The sequence below is a fragment of the Rhopalosiphum maidis genome, chromosome 1, assembly GCF_003676215.2.
Source record: "Rhopalosiphum maidis isolate BTI-1 chromosome 1, ASM367621v3, whole genome shotgun sequence".
Lineage (NCBI taxonomy): Eukaryota > Metazoa > Arthropoda > Insecta > Hemiptera > Aphididae > Rhopalosiphum > Rhopalosiphum maidis.
The window spans coordinates 37,617,294-37,637,842 of record NC_040877.1 but is presented as its reverse complement, the minus strand read 5'-3'; the positions used below and the strand labels follow the sequence as shown (position 1 = coordinate 37,637,842).

The following is a 20,549-nucleotide window of genomic DNA, read 5'->3' as shown; positions in this document are numbered from 1 at the left end:
TACTACTAAAGGCCTCAAAAAACAATTTCTTTTTATAAAAAAAAAACTATATCTCATGCATTATCTGGGCGAGCCAGTAAAATGTCATAGATATATCGTTTTAAATTCATTGTTTAGTAGTATTATATTTTGATATTTAAATTAAAAATATGTACTTCCGATATAAAAACTATAAGCATATATTATTGGCTGCTAATATTGATAATTTTAATAGATTGTAATGATTAGTATAGTGAGATTATTATTAGATAGATTATATAGTGTTGAAATTTGAAATACTTGAAATACATAATAATAATATTATTCATTTCGGTCGCACAGTTTATTGTTATTTGTTATTACAAGTGTTATTATTACAAAGAAAACGTTGAATAACATATTCTGTTCTATATGTATATTGTTATAACATAAATTTATCGTAAAATATATTATTAACGTATATCATAAACTATACGTATAATCTTTAATCAAGCATAATAATAATATGTTTAATATTATGTTTTAATATTAATAATAATTATAATTATTATGCCTGACGTCGAAAACCGATCGCAGTCGGTGGTGGCCTGCAGCTCAGTAATGGTTTCGCATTCAGTCAAATCACTTGCAAATGGTGAGTCCCAAAAAGTATGCCATGATTTCTTTAATTCGATGATAAAACAATAGGCACCAATATTGCACATCGTCTGGTGCAGGTGATGCGTTGAAAATCCGATCATCATCACCGGTATCGACGCAGCTAATATCGTCAGGCTCGACCAAACCGGACTCCGTGAAGGGTGACTTCATCCGTCTACCGGTGAAATCATGGAGTTCGATGCCGAACATTCACATAATGTTTATTGGTGAAACCAAAGCAACCAAATATGAGTGCATTCCTATGCAAGTTTTGGCCAAGGTTGAAAATGTATTAATAAAACCAGCCTACGTACACATTTATTTAGATCCAAGTCATGTAACAGAGTCCAAAGTAACTACAGCTGAACGTAGACGCCGTTCGTGGTGGAAACATACAAAAAAATTTTTGTGTTATATAGCCTATAGTTTAAAATATAATACAGTGTGATTATTTTAGCTTGTACGTAGTTATACGTTAAGTATATATATACATATATTATATAATTTAAATAATATATAATTATATTGTATATTTGAACCTAAAAAAGTTCCATATGGCTTAACAGGTTGATTTGGTAAAAAAATTTTTATGATATGTAATTTAAAAATTATAAAAAAAACAACTTGACAACAATAAAAATATTTTATTATTTTTAAAGTTGAAATTGGACATAAATATTTGAATCAATCAATAAAAAACAAAAAGAGAGCCAACGGCACGCAGTGTTCCCAAGCGGTCACCCATCCAAGTACTAACTACGCCCGACGTTGCTTAACTTCAGTGATCGGACGAGAACTGGTGTATTCAACGTGGTATGGTCGTTGGCGATGTAATGGTTTGAAAATAATAGTAATTAAACACCATAATAAAATTTTTTAAATTTTAAATGAAATAAAACAAGAACTGAATTCAATTAGTTTTCTTTTTTTTTTAAAAAAAAAAACACGACACTTAACATGGATGTATAAATTAAGTTTTGATTTTATAATAAAACATACTTACCTACTTACCTATTTATGTTGTCAAGTTAATAGGTACTATCGGTATTGCCGGTATTGGCTTTTACCTTTTAGTTATTGGTAAAATATTTTGTCAAAGTACCTACTACCTAGTTAATAATTATATATTCGCATACTCGGTGGCTGCTTAAGTCTACCAAATTCAAGGAGCAAGTTTTAAAATAACCCACTCACCCATCCACCAACTAAATTTACTAGGACCAATGTAATATTTTTAGGTTCTTCTTTACTTAAATTTTTCATTAAATTTTACAATTTATGATATAGATACACTTATTTTTTACTTGAATGATCAATCTTCTGTTATGAATTATGATTAAAACTGTTTAATTTAAAACATTTTTTCCCCATTTTTATGGAGAAAAGTATTCGCCCCAAATAGTCTTACTTTGTAACTAGAGCTCACCCGACTTCTAGGAGTTTGCATGTTTTTAAATAATCATTAAAAACATAGCTAAGTAATATTGAAATTTGTTCCATAACAATACGAGCTTATATTTAAAATGTATAGTCGCATATTTGACCGATTTCATTTTTAAGTGCATATTTAACAATTATTTGTATGAATAAATAAGTTTTTAATTCCCAACTTAAGAAAATATCTAATAGTTCAATCTTCAATGTAATTTCTAAAGTAATTAGTACTATATTAAGTTGTTATTTTAAAAAAATTTATAAATTGTTGTTATAGACTAAAACCGCATGGATGTAAAATGAAAACAAATTTTAAAAAAGGAAAATAATTATCTCAGAATCTATTTATGAATCATATCTACAAATATTATTATTATTTATGACAAATATACTTTTTTTTAAATGCATATTTAATATATTATTCTTTAAGGCATAAATTCATGCATATTTTAAGGTTTTTAGGGCATGAAGTTCTCAGGCCTACCTACTTATGACAAACCGCCCCTGTAGCATAACTACTTAGTGAATACAAACTTCAATTGAGTTAAAACTTAGTAGTTGAATATGCCATAATCCAAAAATTACCTGCTTATAATATGCAACCGCATTCGCTTACAATATTGATCGACAGAATTATTATATAAATCAGTTGTCATAAACTCATAACATATAATCATATCGCACAAACACTAAAAATGTATAATATAGGTAGTGTATTACCGTATTACAAGTGTATCATATTATAAACGTGTACGAAGATGCACAGTTTATTAGTTTATTTTGTTTTATCAAAAAATACGTTTAGAAACCTGGGTTAGGTTCGTAGTGAAATGGGTAAAAAGTAAGTTTTCAACTACAAAACTTCACATAATTAATAAGGTGTATTGTCAAACAATGTACAAGCATAAAAATGATAAAACTATTTTACTGAAAATGTTTACATGCACTTCAATAAAAACTAAACTGTCTGTACTAAGTTATTCGCTTTACCTGTTTACCCGTTTACAATTGCAAGTCGCTACTCGTTACATTTAGTAGAATTAGTAGATGTAAATGCTTTTTATAAAGAGAAAAACTAGACTATTTCTAATGTCTAAATGCCCGAACAATAAGCAAATTAAAAATCCTGCTAAATGCTATAATAATACTATTTAACAATTTAACATTCATAAAATATATTCAACCGCCACGGCACGATGTAGGTAATGAATGAATTTAGAAGTAAATTTTGAATTTTCTACATCGTTTGTTCAACCCATACGATATTCTAAAACTACCGTACCGTAATTGCTGAGTTCGGCAGTTGGTCACATTGTAATTGCTCGTTATCAAGTTGTATACCTTTTGTTGATTATCGAGTTAATTAATACACAGAATAATCAGAAAAATATGATTTGTGATTGTCCCGGTTATTTTTTTTTTCATTCAAAATAGTTTTTCTTCCTTTCGTTTATAAATTGCTGTTTTAATACAATAAGATCTACTATTTTAATTTTAATTTTAATATGGAAGAACGCGGAGACGTAATAGACAAAACAAAACAAAAAATGAATGACTGCCGTTTGTGTTTCAGTTCCACCAACGTCACAGTTTACATAGGGCAGAATGTTGACAAAAATACAACAATTATTGAAAAAATTCACTACTGTACTTCACTAGTCGTATGTTTTGCCATTTATTTAATATCTCATATAGATTTTTGTTTGTCAATAAAAATTATATTGAACATACCCTTTATATGTTCTTAAAAATGCTAAATCAAATAATCAAAACCAAATTCAAATTCCATGAATATATCATAATGATTATATATTATTAATAATAATAAACTTGAAGTACAAAATAATATTTTACTTGAGTAATATTTAATATCCGTTTACTGTTTAGTATATCATTTAGTTACAGTTATAGTTATACCTAAAATAATATTATAGGCAATACATTATTTGTATCATTACATTTTCAAATAATATGTATAATTAATGTAATGAAAGTACCTAGGTGTAATAACTTATTAAATTAAAATCTTACTTTAATGCCTTAAAACGTAAATACATTTAATCAACCTATTTCTTTTTCAGTTCGTGGAAACTAATATGTCTTTTAAACCTAAAAGATATATTAACTTCAGTTTTTTTTTCTTTTCTATTGTGCTTTAATTTTAGATTAAGTTTTTAGCTGTTGAAAATACTTAACACATTAGTGGATAACTACTGCTATAATAGCAGCAATTTCAAAGTTAATATAAATATATGCTATAGATATAGAATATATATATCATTAAAATAAACACAGTACTGTAATAGCAGTAATATTTTCAATGATTTCATAATATGAGAGAGCATGTCTTATTGTCTCACTTCAGAACTTCAAAATACTGGCCATTAAATTATATTTAGCATTACTTCTTCATTACTTTCAGTATTTTCGTCAAATCCATAATTTCGATATCAGTATTATTATTATTTTATAATGTTACAACATAATAATAAAATTCAGAAAAGATTTTGCTACCTCAATTTCAAAAAAAAAAGAATTATTATAAAAATTTCATAAATTGTACGAAAAAGAAAACTAAAAAACAATCACATTACTAGTGTAAAGAATGTAAAATAAATTGCCCTTTTGTGCAGCGACTTGCTTCGAAGAATTTCATTGTAATATTAACATCAAGTAATTTATTATTATTATTATTATTATTATTATTATTATTATTATTTAAGTCAATAAGTACTTTTTTTTACTTTTATTTTATTTGAATATTCAATTTTAAAAATAAATAAACGAAATTCATTTTATTAAAATGTGTTTAGATTTTATTATCATAATATCATTGAAATTAAAAAAAATAATTATATACTCTTATATATGTACTTGTAAATAGGATAGAAGAGTACACTACTGTTCTCTGGTTATATATAATATTAATTCCTGGTGTGCACTTGAATCCATGATTTAAATTCATTATTTTGTATTCTTCAACTAAACTTGTATACCTAGCTAGGTATAATTAAATGAATATAGATAACAAATCCAACAACACATTTGGATATAGCATTCTCTTAATATTGTAATTCAAATAAACTGAAATATATGACTTTTTTTCAGGTGAAAGTGGGTGATAATTTTCCTCAGAATATTTGTACAACTTGTGCTGAAACTCTAGATTTAATCTACAACTTTAAAAGTAAAGCAATAGCATGTGATCTAGAATTATCAAAAAATGTTCACAAAGACGTACACTTTACTTATATTCAACTATCAGATGATCCTTTAAATGTAAGTGCTATTAAATAATATTCATATATTATGAATGTATTATTATATTCATTAATATTTTGTCACTTTATTAGATTACGTACAAGTTAGACTTGGAGGAACAAGATTCTTCAAATGATTTAATCGACAGTTGCTTGTACAACATAGTTGATGGCGATGAACTAAAAATAGAACCAGTCAATGTTACTACTGTGTACATAGATGAGAATGCAAGTACAGATAAAGAAATCGTGAATAATGACAGTAAAAAATCAGATGTTATTACAAACAATTTGAATGGGAGTTTGAACAGCTATCAAGGTTCAACAACTAATAATGTATTTATATACTATATATATATTTCAAAACCATAAACAATTTTTTATTTAAAATTAATGTTATTATTTATTTTAGCAGAAAAAAAGTACAATAGTTGATCTCAAACGAAATCCTGATAAATCTTTCTTTGACAAAGAAAAACGTAAATCAAAAAAAATAAAAACTGAAAATGATGTGGACAATGAAAAACGATTAGTTGTTGTTAAAAATGGTAAAGTTGTATATATTTGCGGTGATTGTGGTTTTGAAGCAGAATCAATGGTGTTCCTACTTAATCATCAAGCTCGCGTTCATTTAGATATGGGTAGTTTCAAGTGTACAGAGTGTCCAACTTATTATAAAACTTCCGGACAGCTGAAGCGACACATTTCAATGCATCATAGTGTTACTCATATTTGTAAATATTGTGAAAAAAGATTTTCAAACAAACAAAGTCTTGAACGTCATACCAATTGCCATCATAATGAAACTCCACTAGAGTTTCAATGTGTGAAATGCAATGCTTATTTTGATACCATGGACAAAATGGAAGACCATTTAGTAGTACACTATACAAGTCCTTCAAGTACATTTAGCTGTAATCATTGTGATCGTACCTTCACTACATATGCGGCAAAAAATAAACATATTGATCTTGAGCACATGATTGAAATTGAGTGTGGAATTTGCCATGTTGTTTTACCGACTAAAGAAGCTATGGATAAACACAATAATTCTGTACACCAACCTAAGAAAAAGGAAAATAAAATGTATGAGTGCACTACATGTGGAAAATATTTTTCTGGTATTAAAGAAGTTTTAAATCATAGAGAAACACATTTATCCTAAAAGGTTTATTTTTAATAATTTATCAAGCTGACTATTTTTATTATTATAATTTTGATTTTTGTTGTATGACATGACTGAATTTATCATTGTTTTTATACTTATTTATTTGTGTAAAATAATACATAATGAAATAAAAATTATTAAATATTAGAGTCAGTTAGTAATTGTCTAACAGCAGATAAAAATATTAATATTTGTTACAAAATTGGCATTCTATTAGATATCTTTGTTTTTTAATAATAATTTTACTGTTTTTTTTTTTAATTATAACAGTTAGATTAAGGCTATTATAGAAATTTACAGCAAAGGCCTATGTAATATAACTTTTAAAAATATATTTTCAGTTATTAAATATATTGTACCTATAACTTATAAATAAATAAAAATACTCATTCAATTTTAAATTTTAATATGTAATGGCCAGAATAAATGCAAATGTCCCCGATATGTCTTGGGCAAAATATCATACTTTGGCTTTTGCCCTGATAAACCTTTCTTTTTTTTTTTTATAGCGGTATCGATGACACCAAGGTAACTGTTTTAAAGCCTTACTGCTATGGTGCTGCTATCAGTGCTATCGTTCATTGTAAGAGTCTAAATACCTACATAAGATAAAAAAACCCAAATTTTGAACTATAGTATAACAAAACAAGGGGCCTCTAATCCTCTTGCTTTGGCCTTCGTCCTACATATTATGTAGATAGGCATATAGTTTAATCAATAAGAATTCTTCTTGTATCTTGCAAGGGTAGTGTTTTGCATTGTGCCTGATATCCTTGCACAGCACACACCTCTGTGGACTTTTGTATTCCTTAGCTTTGTGATTCCGTGCTTTTATTAAGCTAGTTATGACCAACCTCATTTAGGCAAAACCGTAGTAACTTTTATCGTAAGATTTTATCACAATTATTAATGACTGTGCATAGTCAATTTATCATTTTTAACATATTTTATCTACTATAGATATACAGAATATAATTGATCTAATAAATTGCTATAATATTGCAAGCGGGTGAGGGAATATAATAATTAAATGTATTATGTAAACACCTCAATTATATTTATATATTTGTAGTATTTTTATAATAAATTTACTAACTTTTAATCCTTAAGATCAACATCAATAACATCATACCTACCTAATATCATTACTTATATTTTTATTATTATTTATACGTGTTAAATTATATTAATAATTTTTTTTTTATGAATCACATAATAGTTTACAAGAATATTATTAAGCATTTGTCAAATAATGTTAATTTAAAATTCTATTAAAAAGTATTTTCAGAAATAATAGCTGATTGAAAGTTAAATTATTATATTTTCATTTGACCCTATACACTTACCTACCATTTTTGGATTATGGACTTTAGGAAATTTTTATATTCGAAATTAAAAATAAATTTGTTGGTAGAATATACAAATAATATATTGAGACCTTAACAAGTACAGAAGTATTTATAATAAAATCTTATATTGTGTGAAATACGAATATACCTATGTTTAAGTAAAAAAGATTTACAAAGATCCTACTCACAAAATTATACAAAACCTTTTGTACTTCCAGTCAGTAATCTCTAAGAGCAATTTGCTATTATCTGTATGTATTAAACTAAATTGAAAATAAATGTTTAAAATTTTTTAATATGCGCGGAGTCATAACTCATAACGTACCTATGACATTAATGTATGGTAGGTATGTCGTATGTAGAAAGTATACACAAAAAAAAGATATTATTTATTACTATAGGTATTGTATTTACCCTTATTTATATAATTATTTATATTAACAATAATTAAGTAAAACTATAAATGTGAATTTTACTAACAAAATGTATAAAAGATGAACTGATTTTACTGATTTGTAATCAAAACAATTTAAAGACCGAGGAAGCCGTTTAATTTAAATGTAGTACCTATGTACCTATAGGTACTATTTAAAATAAATAGCTAATAACTATTGGTATACATATATGAAATAATAGGTATGATTTTTTTTATTGAATAACACTCATGATTTTGAAAAGTGATAAATTTTAATAGTTTTGAATTCATATTTGTTTTGTTGTTCATAATTTTAAATGTCTTCACGCTTCACCATTATACTTATCGGGTTGTTTACATAATTAACAGTGACAGCAAAATGAGAATGACTTGGCTTTAATTTAAATACAAAAAAACAATTAATAGTTGCATTTGAAAATTAATAATTTAACACGTTCAATTTGATGTGTATATCAGAAGGTATTCAATGAAGACTTACTAAATTTATCCAGTATTGAAGGGCTCTTTGCAAGTTACGCTAAATACAATTATTTTCCGTATAATTGTCATGTAGATTGTAGGTAGGTAGTAAATAGGAAACAACATTTTACGTAACTACCAATACTCTTTTATTATTTATTTATAAATGTATCAAAATTATTTTAAAAATATAAGTGAATATATATTAAATAACTTAAATGCTTAATTATAAGAACAACGTTTCATAAAAAAAAAAAAAACGAACGCAATATTCATATTTTACAAACACAAGTAACAATACACAGGTAAATAATTGCACAGTACACTTTATAGAGCGATTTAGTTAATCTTTATCTTTATTCTTCAAAGTATTTCAAAAATTTTACATGTCTTCAGATTAATTTTTTTTTTTTTAATGTGTGTTTTATTCTTATATAATTAATATTCTATATTTACATAAATATTAAATTAACCTAAATGTTTTCAATAAACATGTCATGGTGTTTTTTATGTTTGTTGTTACCTATTGAAATTAGTAGGTACATTGGGAACTGTTTGGGGGCGAAGTCGGTACAGTATATTATATATTATATTATGTTCAGCCTAATTGCTGTTTGCACCAATTGAAGTTTGAAGTTTGCGGGAGTGTTCCCGTGACTCTTGTTCTATAGTCGAACTACAAAATATTCAACCCGTTAACTTCGAGAAAAATTGTGGTTATATACCCAATGGATTATAATTTTAAAATTGAGCAATCGGTCATATATAGCTTATAGTCTTTAAAAAATAACATATTATATCAATTTAACTCAACTAAACGTATACAAAAATATAATACCTATGATATGAATAAATAATTAAGCGTGACTGCGCGTACGGCAAAACGCTTATCGAGTGTCGATGTCGACAAGAATTTCGTAAAACGAAAATAAATAAATAATAATAAATAAATTTCACTGCGATACGATCATTATCTACTCGCATACCTGTGACGACGACGGATACCGGCGTGTACAAAAATAGTGTATAAAAAATATAAACCTGAATACATGAACTATACACAGTATGTTATATATATAGTTCAAGTACCGGAATCGCGTTCGTATATATCCGGTCGGGGCACGGGGGGGGGGGTGAGGGTGTCGTAATAAACTACAAGTATTTACAGGACTAGTTGGCGGCGAACGCGTTTATATTGGCCGCGCTGTACGGGAACTGGCTGGGAGCGTGTCCGTTGACCGACGACGATTCGGAGACGGCCACCGATTCGCTGCCTTCCATCAGCTCGTCGGCCTCGGCGCCCTCGTCCGCGTACTCCTGATTGGTGCGCCTGGACGACGCGTACGTGCCCTCGTACAGCGGCACCGACTGTTGGATCTGCACCGAAGTGTGCATCTGCACCGACTGATCGGACGGCGACTTCTCCGCGGGTTTCGGCTCGTCGGCCACCGGCGCGTCGCTGTTGGCCGCCGACTGGGCGATCTGCGCCAGCACGCCCGCCGTCTGTTCGTTGGGAACGGCCGAGTAATACTGGTCTCTGATGCTCTGCAATTTCTTCTGGTCTCGACGTTCGTTGTCGTCGTCCACGGCCGCCGATGACGGCTGTTCCGCCGATCCCTTGACCCCGTTCCTGGGCTCGTATTCGTCCTGTTCCTGTTGGTACTGCACGTCATCGCTGTTTTCCGGCTGCTGCTGCTGCTGCTGCTGCTGCTGCTCCGCGTGTTGCTGATGTTTTAGCTGCTCGCGTTGCTGTTGCTGCAACTGGACCTGTTGTTGCTGCTGCAAAAGCTGCTGTTCCTGTTCCTGCTGCTGTTGTTCCTGTTGTTGCTGTACCAGTTCCTGTTGCTGTTGATGTTTTTGTGCTGATATTTCAGCGGCGGCCGTCTGCGCGCCGTTGTACTGTTCCGCCGGTTGTTGCTGGTACTGCTGTTGCTGCTGTTGCTGTTGCTGCTGCACGTGTTCGGGTTGAATCTGGTATTGGATGGTTTGTGGTTGATATTGGACGGTCTGTGGCTGGTATTGGACGGTTTGCGGCTGCAAATATTGGAGTTCGGGGGCAGCCGGTTGCGCATACTGCAACTGGACACCTGTGGCGGCGGGCTGTTGTGCGTACTGTAATTGGACCGGCTGCGCCTGGTATTGGAGCTGGTGGCCGACTTGTAGGTCCAAAGACTGTGGCTGTGGTACGGCGTACATGACGGGTTGCGGTACCATGTACGTGGTTTGCGGTACCGTGGCAGCGGCGGAGGCTGGGCTGCCGTTCAACAGCGAGTACAGCTCTTGGGGCGTCAACGTGCCCGCCGATCCGACCTGTTCGGCCGATAACTGTTGCTGATGTTGGTTGTCCAAGTGCTGTTGCAGGGCGATGTCTAACGGCACGGCTGGTATAGCGTTGGGGTCCGCGTTGGACGGCTCTTTGTAGGCTGGTTGGCCGCCAAACTGTTTGTAAGCGTTCGTGTCTTCGGTTACCTGAAACACGGTGTGTTGTAACAATTACTTCCGATATAATATGTGTATACGTGTAAATATGTAATCTTAATAACAACATTTTTTCATAATGTTTTAATTTATAGCAAAATACAACTGTCCCGTTCGTAACAAATCACCGAGGTTGACATATTTTCATCACGTCCGTCGTGTTTCTTTTGGCAGAAATATAATAGTGGTGGCTTAAGCAATTTATTACAGTACTGATTCGATTGTTCGGATTGAAATTATCGTATTCAATCAATTATATCTACTTCATTTTACAGTAAACAAATTTCAAAAAAACGTTTTTCGCATAATTTTAAAATAACTTTTTTTAATCTTTAAAGTAAACTATTTTATATATATTACACTCTACTGTTTAGTAAAACTCATCACGCAAACTGTAAATATGACTGAATACAATCCTGGTAAAATGTTTTATTTTTCTTTATAATTTTTCCTTTTATAGGATTTTCAAAATCTGTGTTATAGGTATCTAAAATATCAGTAATATTTTTTTTCAAACAATTTTTAGAATTAGAGTTGAAAATTTAAGAATTGTATTATTTATTGTTTTGAAATAAAAAAGAAATCTCTTGCAAGCTCTAGAAAACTTTTACTATCGACTTCTCAGTATAACTATAAGTGTTATGGTAATTATCTGATTTTATTTATTTATATTCTATTCAAATGGAAAACGAGTTGTAATTATAAAAAAATAATAGAAATAGACAACCATTGAAATAATTAGGTTACGCATGGAATCATAAAAAATGGCCAATCTTTTTTAACATTTATAATAACAATTTTTTTTGTACAATTTCTAATAGGTAATATATTTTGTTTGGCGTGCACATATGAATGAATTTAACGACTGTCAACGAATGGCATAATATGTAGGTAGTTAGATTCTACGCTATGTAAGAACCTATTGATTGTTATTTACAATCGTTCTTACCTTTCTCTGATTTAATGCCATATTATTATAATGAAATTGACATTAAATATTTAATTTTATCATTGCATATGACATATAAATTTAAATTTTGATTTTTTGTTAGTATTTCCTCATCATTTCTATTCCTGTCTTTTGAGAGAAAGTAATATTAATGTTTTCACGAATGTATTTTAAAGAAAATTGTTTGAAAATCTTAAACAATTATTAACTACCTTTATCTACTGTTACATTATTGTCTATAGATATTTAATGAGTAATCTGATACATTTTAAGCTAATAGAAAGTATATTATTATGGTGACCTATCCAAACTATCATGTATTAAAACATCATTATATCTAGATAATACATACGTTATAATAAATTGTAGTCAAATATTATATAATTTTCGTGGTCTTCTATAGGTATACTATTCAAGATCGTTAAGTAAATAGTTAATAATTAGTAAACTTTAAGTAATTTATTATATTTATAAAGTGAGTGTAACCTTTAAATTTTTTAATAAATTCTTCGAATTCGTAAAAAATATGATACTATTATTAAACATTTATACCTGGTATGAAAGTTTTTCATCGGTTATTGAATTGTCCAACGGTTGAACATATGATTGTTGATGTTGCGCCCTATACAATTGTTCTTCGAAGTTGGCTGGTTTGTCTGCTGGGTTCAGGTTTGGCGCCGGTATGGTCTTGATAGGACCCCTTTCATCATCGCTGTTGATTATATAAGGTCCTCTGGGTTTTTCCAAAAATGGAACCGTAGTCACTGGAGCTACGGGGGTGGCGACAGCGGAGAAACGTGGCGGGAAGTCCGGTGATCCTGACAATTTAGGACCCGTCCAAACGTTAGTTATCTTAGGGGTGGGACGCGATGATGCTAATTGTACACGCTGTTCAGGAGCATTATTAACTTGGCTTTGTTGAGGAGGGGAATGATGAGGTGCGCTGTTCTGTAACAAGTGTGGTTTCGACTGGAACTGTGGTCCTAGTGGTCTATTGTTGGCCGATGGGTGGTGTGGTTGTTGTTGCTGTTGTGGATGATGATGCAGTTGATGTTGATGTTGTTGGTGTTGTTGTTGTTGTTGTTGATGCTTTCCAGGTGGTGGCAGATTGGGGTACTTAGCAAAAGGCGGTGGCAGTTGGGGTGCAGGCCCACGTAAACCGGGTGGCAATGAATGAGGATTAAATTTCGAATAGAATTCGTTTTTTCCCGAATGACTACTAAGATGAGGAGGATACTGAGGATACTTGGCCGGAATGGGTGCACCATTCTGAGACCTGTACTTGTGCGGAATCGGCAACGGTTGGGGTGGACCATAAACCGGTACGCCTAATACCAGCTCTGTGGTAGCCACAAGCGCTAAAATAGTTAGCGCTACTTTCATCTGAAAAATGTAAACAAATTGTAGATTATTTGACTGAGAAGTAGACTTTAATTTCAGAACACATTTCAAATAATCATATGTTTATATCTATAAGGTACAAAGATATATTATCTTTAATCCTATTGCAGACTGACGTTTTGATTTGGAATCTACAAACAAAACATTTAATCTTTTATTAGGGTTATCACTTATCATATATAACCAAAGTTTTTAAATTACAAAAGTTCAAACTTTTTATTCAAATCCTCACCAGTAACCTTCTATTTTTTGAGGACTACAACAGCGACTTATCAAGAAAGTGGCAATTAAAATATTTGGTTACTAATGTATTAATTTCATATGCACAATATAATTATTATTTATTTAAAAATAATTTAGCTAAGAAATCATTTCACTTGTTTCTAAACTAAATAACTAAATATTTACGAGTATTATTGATATTTTAATTAATAAAAGAATCTTTTCTTTGAAATAGTATTAAAAATACCTAAGGATTTTCGTTAGTGAGCTATTACAAAAAAAAGTTTGAGGAGATACCTCTCTTAGCCCTTACGAATGCTTTTGGTCTTTACGCCTTCAGATTAATCAAAGAAAGTATTAAAAACAGAAATCATAAGTGATATTTCATACATCCCAAGTATAGTAATCACCGTGATCTACAACACATCATGTCGATAACAACATTTTGACCGGTTTACGCGATATCGCCAACAACGTTTACAATGGCGGACCATGACAGCAACGGGTAAATGTATAACGTATATCAAGTATGGAAAGATGAGTTTCGTTTCGGATTTGTCGACTATGAGGATGGTGTTCTGAGTGAAAGTCCCGATCTCGAATTGCAACATATGATTATTTATAATATGATTAATAAATAGAGAACTCGATCGAAAAGGCATTGGTATACTGGTGGTTTGACCGGACTACGGTGACGATGTTTTACAGTGAAATTGTGGGTATCATAAGTATACGCAAAGTACAGTGTTTATCTGTATTTCGGGTGCGACCGGAAAGAAAGTGGTTTATAATATAATTACTGCGCAAGACATCGTTCGGTCAAAGATGTATATTATTATTATCCGGTTTATCTGTGCAACACACGCATACGCAAGAAAGTCTATAGACTGCTTTCGCTAGCTAATCGGAACCACTGGAGCACATAGAAAAACCAATGTGTGTGTGTGTGTGTGTATGTGTCTATGTATTGAAGTCCGTTAACGTACAACCATGATGATCTTGTTAAATCGTTTTGGCAAGTGATAAAGAAAAACGAAGAAAATCTATTAATCTATTAAATCTATAAATAATTAAATTATTTATATAAAGCGACACAATGAAATATACGTTTGCTACGTAGAACTTTAACTAAAGAATGTTTTTAAAAATGCGTTAGCTATGCATTATAAGCAAAAAACATTAAATACATTAAATTGAAAAATTATATATATATAAGTTTTATCCAGTATTAAATTAACTCGACATTTAGTAAAGCTATTAGTCTTGTGCGTTTTTTATGTTCACCGTATAAAAATGAAATTAATTTGTGATTAGTTTTATCCGACAATTGTAAATTTTATGTTAAAGCATAGATTAGGTTAGGTAACTGTAAAATACACAGACTCATAGAAATATTGTGATGTGCGTTCATAAAAAGTGTACTGCAAACATATATAATATATATGAAACCAATGTAGTCCCAAGTGGCCATATCAAATTTGTTAAACAATGATATTGGACAAAGCAGTTATGTGTTTTCCTGTATTGTTTTTAATGTTTAGGTATTATAAATTTAAAATATAATAAAATAATTTACGGTCACTAGTGACTGCCGACTGGTATGTCGCTAATTAATAAATATCCATTCCCATACTCATCACAACCATACACAATACACATTACACATATTTGTATAATAATATTTATTTATGTAGGAATCTACGTGTAAATTTTTAATGTAATATAATACATGTATTACATTGCGTACGTTGTTTACGGTGTACACCCACACTAATATATTATACAGATATGATGTAGGTACCTACAGGCTATGCCGTAAATATAAACATATTATTTAATAAACTGCAATAAGTAACCTACTACCTAGTGATCACTAAACATATTTCAATAGGTCAAACTATAATCCTTCTAAAATACAGTGTCATCGCTCATGATACACTACATACTTTTAATGATTATATAAAATTTGAAATTATGTGAGGTACCTATGTCTTTTAATCAAACGTACAAAGATATTTATAGTTAAATATATAGTATACACAACGACAAAATATGTATTAATCGACAAATCGGCCAACTTTAACTTATGTATTCGGAGCGAACGAAAATCATCATCATTAGTATTCAGTTACTGTAACTCATAATAAGCTATTCTATCGGGACAATTCACTAAAAGTATTTCCTGCGTGTTATGTGTATTAAAAAAAAAAAAAAATTGAATTAGAAAGTGCGAAAGAACCGTAAAATTTTGTATACATATTGACCTGGTCAGTAAAACAAACCAGGATATATATTATTACGATTCACACTAAGCTAGTAAGTATACGATAACGAAAAGTGTTTACTAGGTACATATTAAATAATCATAATCAAATATGTGACAGTCATCCAGCTATGTAATACTTTGAGATAGTCAAATTAAACGGACCTTTAAAAATATGTCTATATTATACCAATGCAAGAACTATTTAAGTAAACCTAACAGATGTTAATTTTGTATCTAACCTACATCGTGTAACGCATAATTATAGAATTTTTTTAAAATATAATTTTATTTTGCGGCATCTTTTTTTGCAGGAAGAAAACAGTATTTTCCCATCAATTCGTTCTTCATACAAAAATATTCACCATATTATACAATAAAAATATAATTACATAGTATTTTTTGGGTAGACTACGTGTAAGATAAACGATAATGTATATAGTTAAAATATTTTTGTATGTGTCGCAAATTGACGGCCAAAGATTGTGAAGTAAAAAGGTGTCGCAAACATATGATTAAATATTTACTACTATAACACTATGTTATAATTATTTAAAATAGTTAATTTGTTATTGATTATCTAATAGTTGAACCGTATAGAATACTAAACACTCAAATTATAAATTTATGTAAGGGGATCAATTGTTTTAAAAAAAGAACCAGCACTATAATTCAAATAGTTTGTCATAATAACAATTACCTAACTTGGCTGAGTTTTATTAAAAATGGTTAATATTTTGCAAAAAAAAGCAATTTATTATTTGTTAATAATATTTATTAGAAATTGTAGGAATAAATTGAAAATTGGGAAGTTCAACAACTGACATCTTTGGTCTTCTAATACATCATTCTATTACCTATAATTATAAATACTAAATTAAACTTTTTGAGCTTTTCTAGTTTCAAAAAACATAATCGTAAAACCAAAATCCAATCTAAGTATAAACATATGTAGGTACCTATATCGTATTCGGATCGCGCTGCATTTCTTTAACTATTTCGGATTTCCGTATTATTTTCAACGAAATCATATAATATAATGATAATAATAATAATTAATGTACTTACTTTAAATGTAAACTGATTACGTTACGTAAGTTCCAATAAATTATAGTTTAATATCGTTCAGCATTCGGCCATGACCGACGACTGATAAACCGCGTAAAGGTGTGTTGAACTCAAACTTCGCGCGAGAGACGAGCACTGGTTAATATATAGGTATGGTGGTATAAACAAACTAGCTACTACTATACTACTGAACGGTTAAGAAGATGGCATGCCCGGCACACACGACCAAGGTCACGACGGATATGTACGAATGATATTTGGGTCACTGGCCAACCAATATTTATAAGTTCCTGTGTACCACTCACTTTACCCCACCAATATCGTGAACATCAGTTTCTCTCTCTCGTTTTTTTCCTCTCTCTGTCTATAGAATACAAAAATATATATCTATCACTCTTTTTTCTTGTTTCTCTTTCTCTCTCCACACTTCTTCTCGTATCCAAACCTATAGCCAGTAAATACGAAATCATCGATATTCTTATTATTGTGTATCTATAATATCTGCCGGCGAGTACGGCTTTCGTACGTTATATCCGCAGCTTTCCCGCCAAGGACACAAAGATATAATTATCACAATTTTTACAACGGATCGCATTTTCAGGTTCACCGTAATCTCGTTGACATATTGTCTCGGAGAAATTGTTTTCGCCGTGAAAGTGAATTGGATTCCGATCTCCTAACGCTAGTATTCCAATGTAACCTTATACGAGTTGTCCGCCGTTGCTGTTAAATTAATGACCAAATCGTTATTTTATTATTTTAACTATATCATCTAGGTGACGATGACTTTAGATGATGGTATCATATCTAAACCTCCTTATCGCAATATCCTGTCGACACGATGTAAAGTTCATGAAACTAGTCGAAAACGAGTACAAGTGGCATAAGTGTACTTGGCATTTTGTGAAAGCCAAGTTACTTAGTATACTATATAGTAGAAAATTATTCTGATTTTACCTACGTGAAAAGGTCAATCACTTCGTTATTGGTATATTTCTAAACATTGTTTATCACGATTTGTGGTATTAGTATACATTTTTTCCGTGTCTTTTAAACAAATATTTATAGCCCCAGTGCCAGTATATTGCGGTATACTGAAAGTGTGCAAATTCGTTAAGTGCCTTGTGATTACAGATATTGATTATTGATTAACCAAACTTTAGGTTTTAGCATTATTGGTTATTTAGCAATAAATTTGTATGAACTCTATATTTAACCATGTTAACCTTCCCATTTACATTTATATTTGTACTATATATATTTAAAGTAGATATCATAGGTTATTTCATTTAAGTTAAAAAAAAAATCAATTTTTCCAAAACTGGGTAGTGGGTTTGCGTTTTTTCTTCATTTTTTGTTTTTTTTTCCCAAATATTTTGAAAAATAATAAAATATTTTAATTTTGACCTTATCTAAGTAAACACTAGATTCGATTTTTTTTATCAGAAATCACTCTCATAATTGAATATCGAAGTTTTTATCGACTACTTATCGTTAACACAGATACGAAAAAATCAGCATAATAAAATCAAATCTTTCCACTCGGAATCTAAAATTATGTTTTATTTTCAAAATTTATTAATAAATACTGTCTACATAATAATCATAAGTCGTTCTAAATGTATTTTTTTTTTAACCCAACGGTTATAGCCAGTACGCACAACAAACACGAGTATGTTTTTATGTCTTATATTTTAATTTATAATATAATATATATAATAGTTATAAATATGTAAAAAGAATAACCAAGAGACTTCATTATGACGGAAGAAAAAATGTATAAGCTCAACAAGTGTCATCATGAAAAAAAAATATTTTCAATTTGTAAAAGTTAATTGTGTGATAATGTACAGTGGCGGTATCTGGGGGGTGCATGAGGGTGCAGTCGCATCCACAAAAATTTATCTAGGGGAGCAAAAGTATCATTTTGCACCCACAGACAGCAGTCAAAAATATTATACTAATTTAAATATAGAATACAGTTTTACATTAAGATTTTTTAGATTCTGAACGGAGTGATGAATGTATTGATTTTACAATGATGTGTGTTTTTTTTTTTTTGTGTCTGTCATCACGTTTTGGACATAACACATTTTGCAAATTAGTAATAATACTTCGATTTTTGATTTCAGCCCCTCTTTGAAAAGAAAAATTCATCTAGTTGGTACTTTGAGGGGTCAAAAGTAAGAAATTACCAGTAGTTTTCAAAAGCGTCGGGAAAAACTCTGAAAAAATAACGGAAAACGGGAATTTTTACGCATAACCACTTTTCGACAAAATCGATTTTTTGATTTTGCTGTAATTCATAAATGAGTCATTGTAAATACTTGAAATTTTCACCAAATGATTAAATTAGCGTTATCTATTTATGATAAAATTTTCAAAATATTTTGACCTTTTTTAAGTTACTTATAGACAATTGAAATTTTCTACTTTTCTAAATTTTTTTTCTTGAAATGCCGATAAAAAAAATTTGGTTATTCAAAAAATCTTTAAAATTACAAGGTTTATTATAAGTCATTCTTATTGTAGTAAAAAAAAAAAAATCAAAAATCTTTAGTTTAATTTTTGTTTATAAGCATTAAACGTTCAAATGTTTACAAAATATGACAATTCCACGAAAATTTGCAAGAAATATTAAAGTTGAAAACTCATAAAACTTTTGTGATTTATACCTAAGGTTAAAAAACCCAATACAAGGTTATTCACAAGTTTTCCTTTAAGTAACTGTAAAAAAAAATTCCAGCGTCAACATAGAAAAAATGTTATGAGCGTAAGAAATGAAAATTTTTTTTGAAATCATGTAAAATAATGATATATTACAATTTAAATATAAGTAATTATATAATATATCTTACTAATTATCATTGACTAATAAATCATCTCCGTTCAGAATCGTTTTTCGTATACAATGATACCTATCATTGCATTCAAATTTAACACATCAATTATAAATACCAGTGACCTACTCTCCATCTCTACTATACAGCAGAGCGATACCCACTTTTTTTTTTTATTACTTTTGTAATAGCAGCAGTTAAATATTAGGTGGTGTGGGAAAACATCCGCACAGGTTTTTAAATCAACATAAACGTTTGCACCCACGTGAGTTTCTAGTGTTTCTACCAAGTGCCGCTTATGATAATGTATGTATAATTATGCCCATTACCAATTTTTACTATTAAATACATGTGTTATATACTTATAATGTACTGTTTTATATTTAAAAAATTGTATATAGCCATATTATAGGTATGTTAAACCAATTTAAAACATTAAGAAATATTATATTTATATATCATGTAAAAATTAAAATACTTCTGATTATAAGATTAAAAACAATTACTTTGATATGAATTTAAGTCCTACTAGTAAAATATAATGTTTACTGTACAGTATACTGTATTAGATGTTTCTTTATTATATTATATTTAAAATTGAATG

The 20,549-nt window shown here is 30.0% G+C and overlaps 2 protein-coding genes and 1 non-coding gene across 4 annotated transcripts; 1 reads left to right on the top strand and 2 right to left on the bottom strand.

Moving 5' to 3' along the window:
• Nucleotides 1-1,326: 1,326 nt before the first annotated feature.
• Nucleotides 1,327-1,445, bottom strand: LOC113550735. The gene has a single exon (XR_003405046.1). It is a non-coding gene; the product is annotated as a 5S ribosomal RNA (ribosomal RNA).
• Nucleotides 1,446-3,446: 2,001 nt separating this feature from the next.
• LOC113548113 (zinc finger protein 286A-like) lies at nucleotides 3,447-6,730 on the top strand. Of its 2 annotated transcripts, none has more exons than XM_026948799.1 (4): nucleotides 3,447-3,713; nucleotides 5,161-5,331; nucleotides 5,406-5,648; nucleotides 5,728-6,730. In XM_026948799.1, exons 1-4 carry the CDS (start codon nucleotides 3,558-3,560, stop codon nucleotides 6,475-6,477), a joined length of 1,320 nt encoding a protein of 439 aa, XP_026804600.1. In that variant the 5' UTR covers nucleotides 3,447-3,557; the 3' UTR covers nucleotides 6,478-6,730. The 2 variants fall into 2 exon arrangements, with proteins under 2 accessions (XP_026804600.1, XP_026804599.1); XM_026948798.1 differs by having other exon boundaries at nucleotides 5,725-6,730.
• A 3,098-nt stretch (nucleotides 6,731-9,828) lies between these two features.
• LOC113560620 (putative uncharacterized protein DDB_G0271606) lies at nucleotides 9,829-17,348 on the bottom strand. Its single transcript, XM_026966609.1, has 3 exons — nucleotides 17,106-17,348; nucleotides 12,704-13,534; nucleotides 9,829-11,193 (listed from the first exon to the last, which is right to left on the bottom strand). Exons 2-3 carry the CDS (start codon nucleotides 13,532-13,534, stop codon nucleotides 9,895-9,897), a joined length of 2,130 nt encoding a protein of 709 aa, XP_026822410.1. The 5' UTR covers nucleotides 17,106-17,348; the 3' UTR covers nucleotides 9,829-9,894.
• Nucleotides 17,349-20,549: the final 3,201 nt, after the last annotated feature.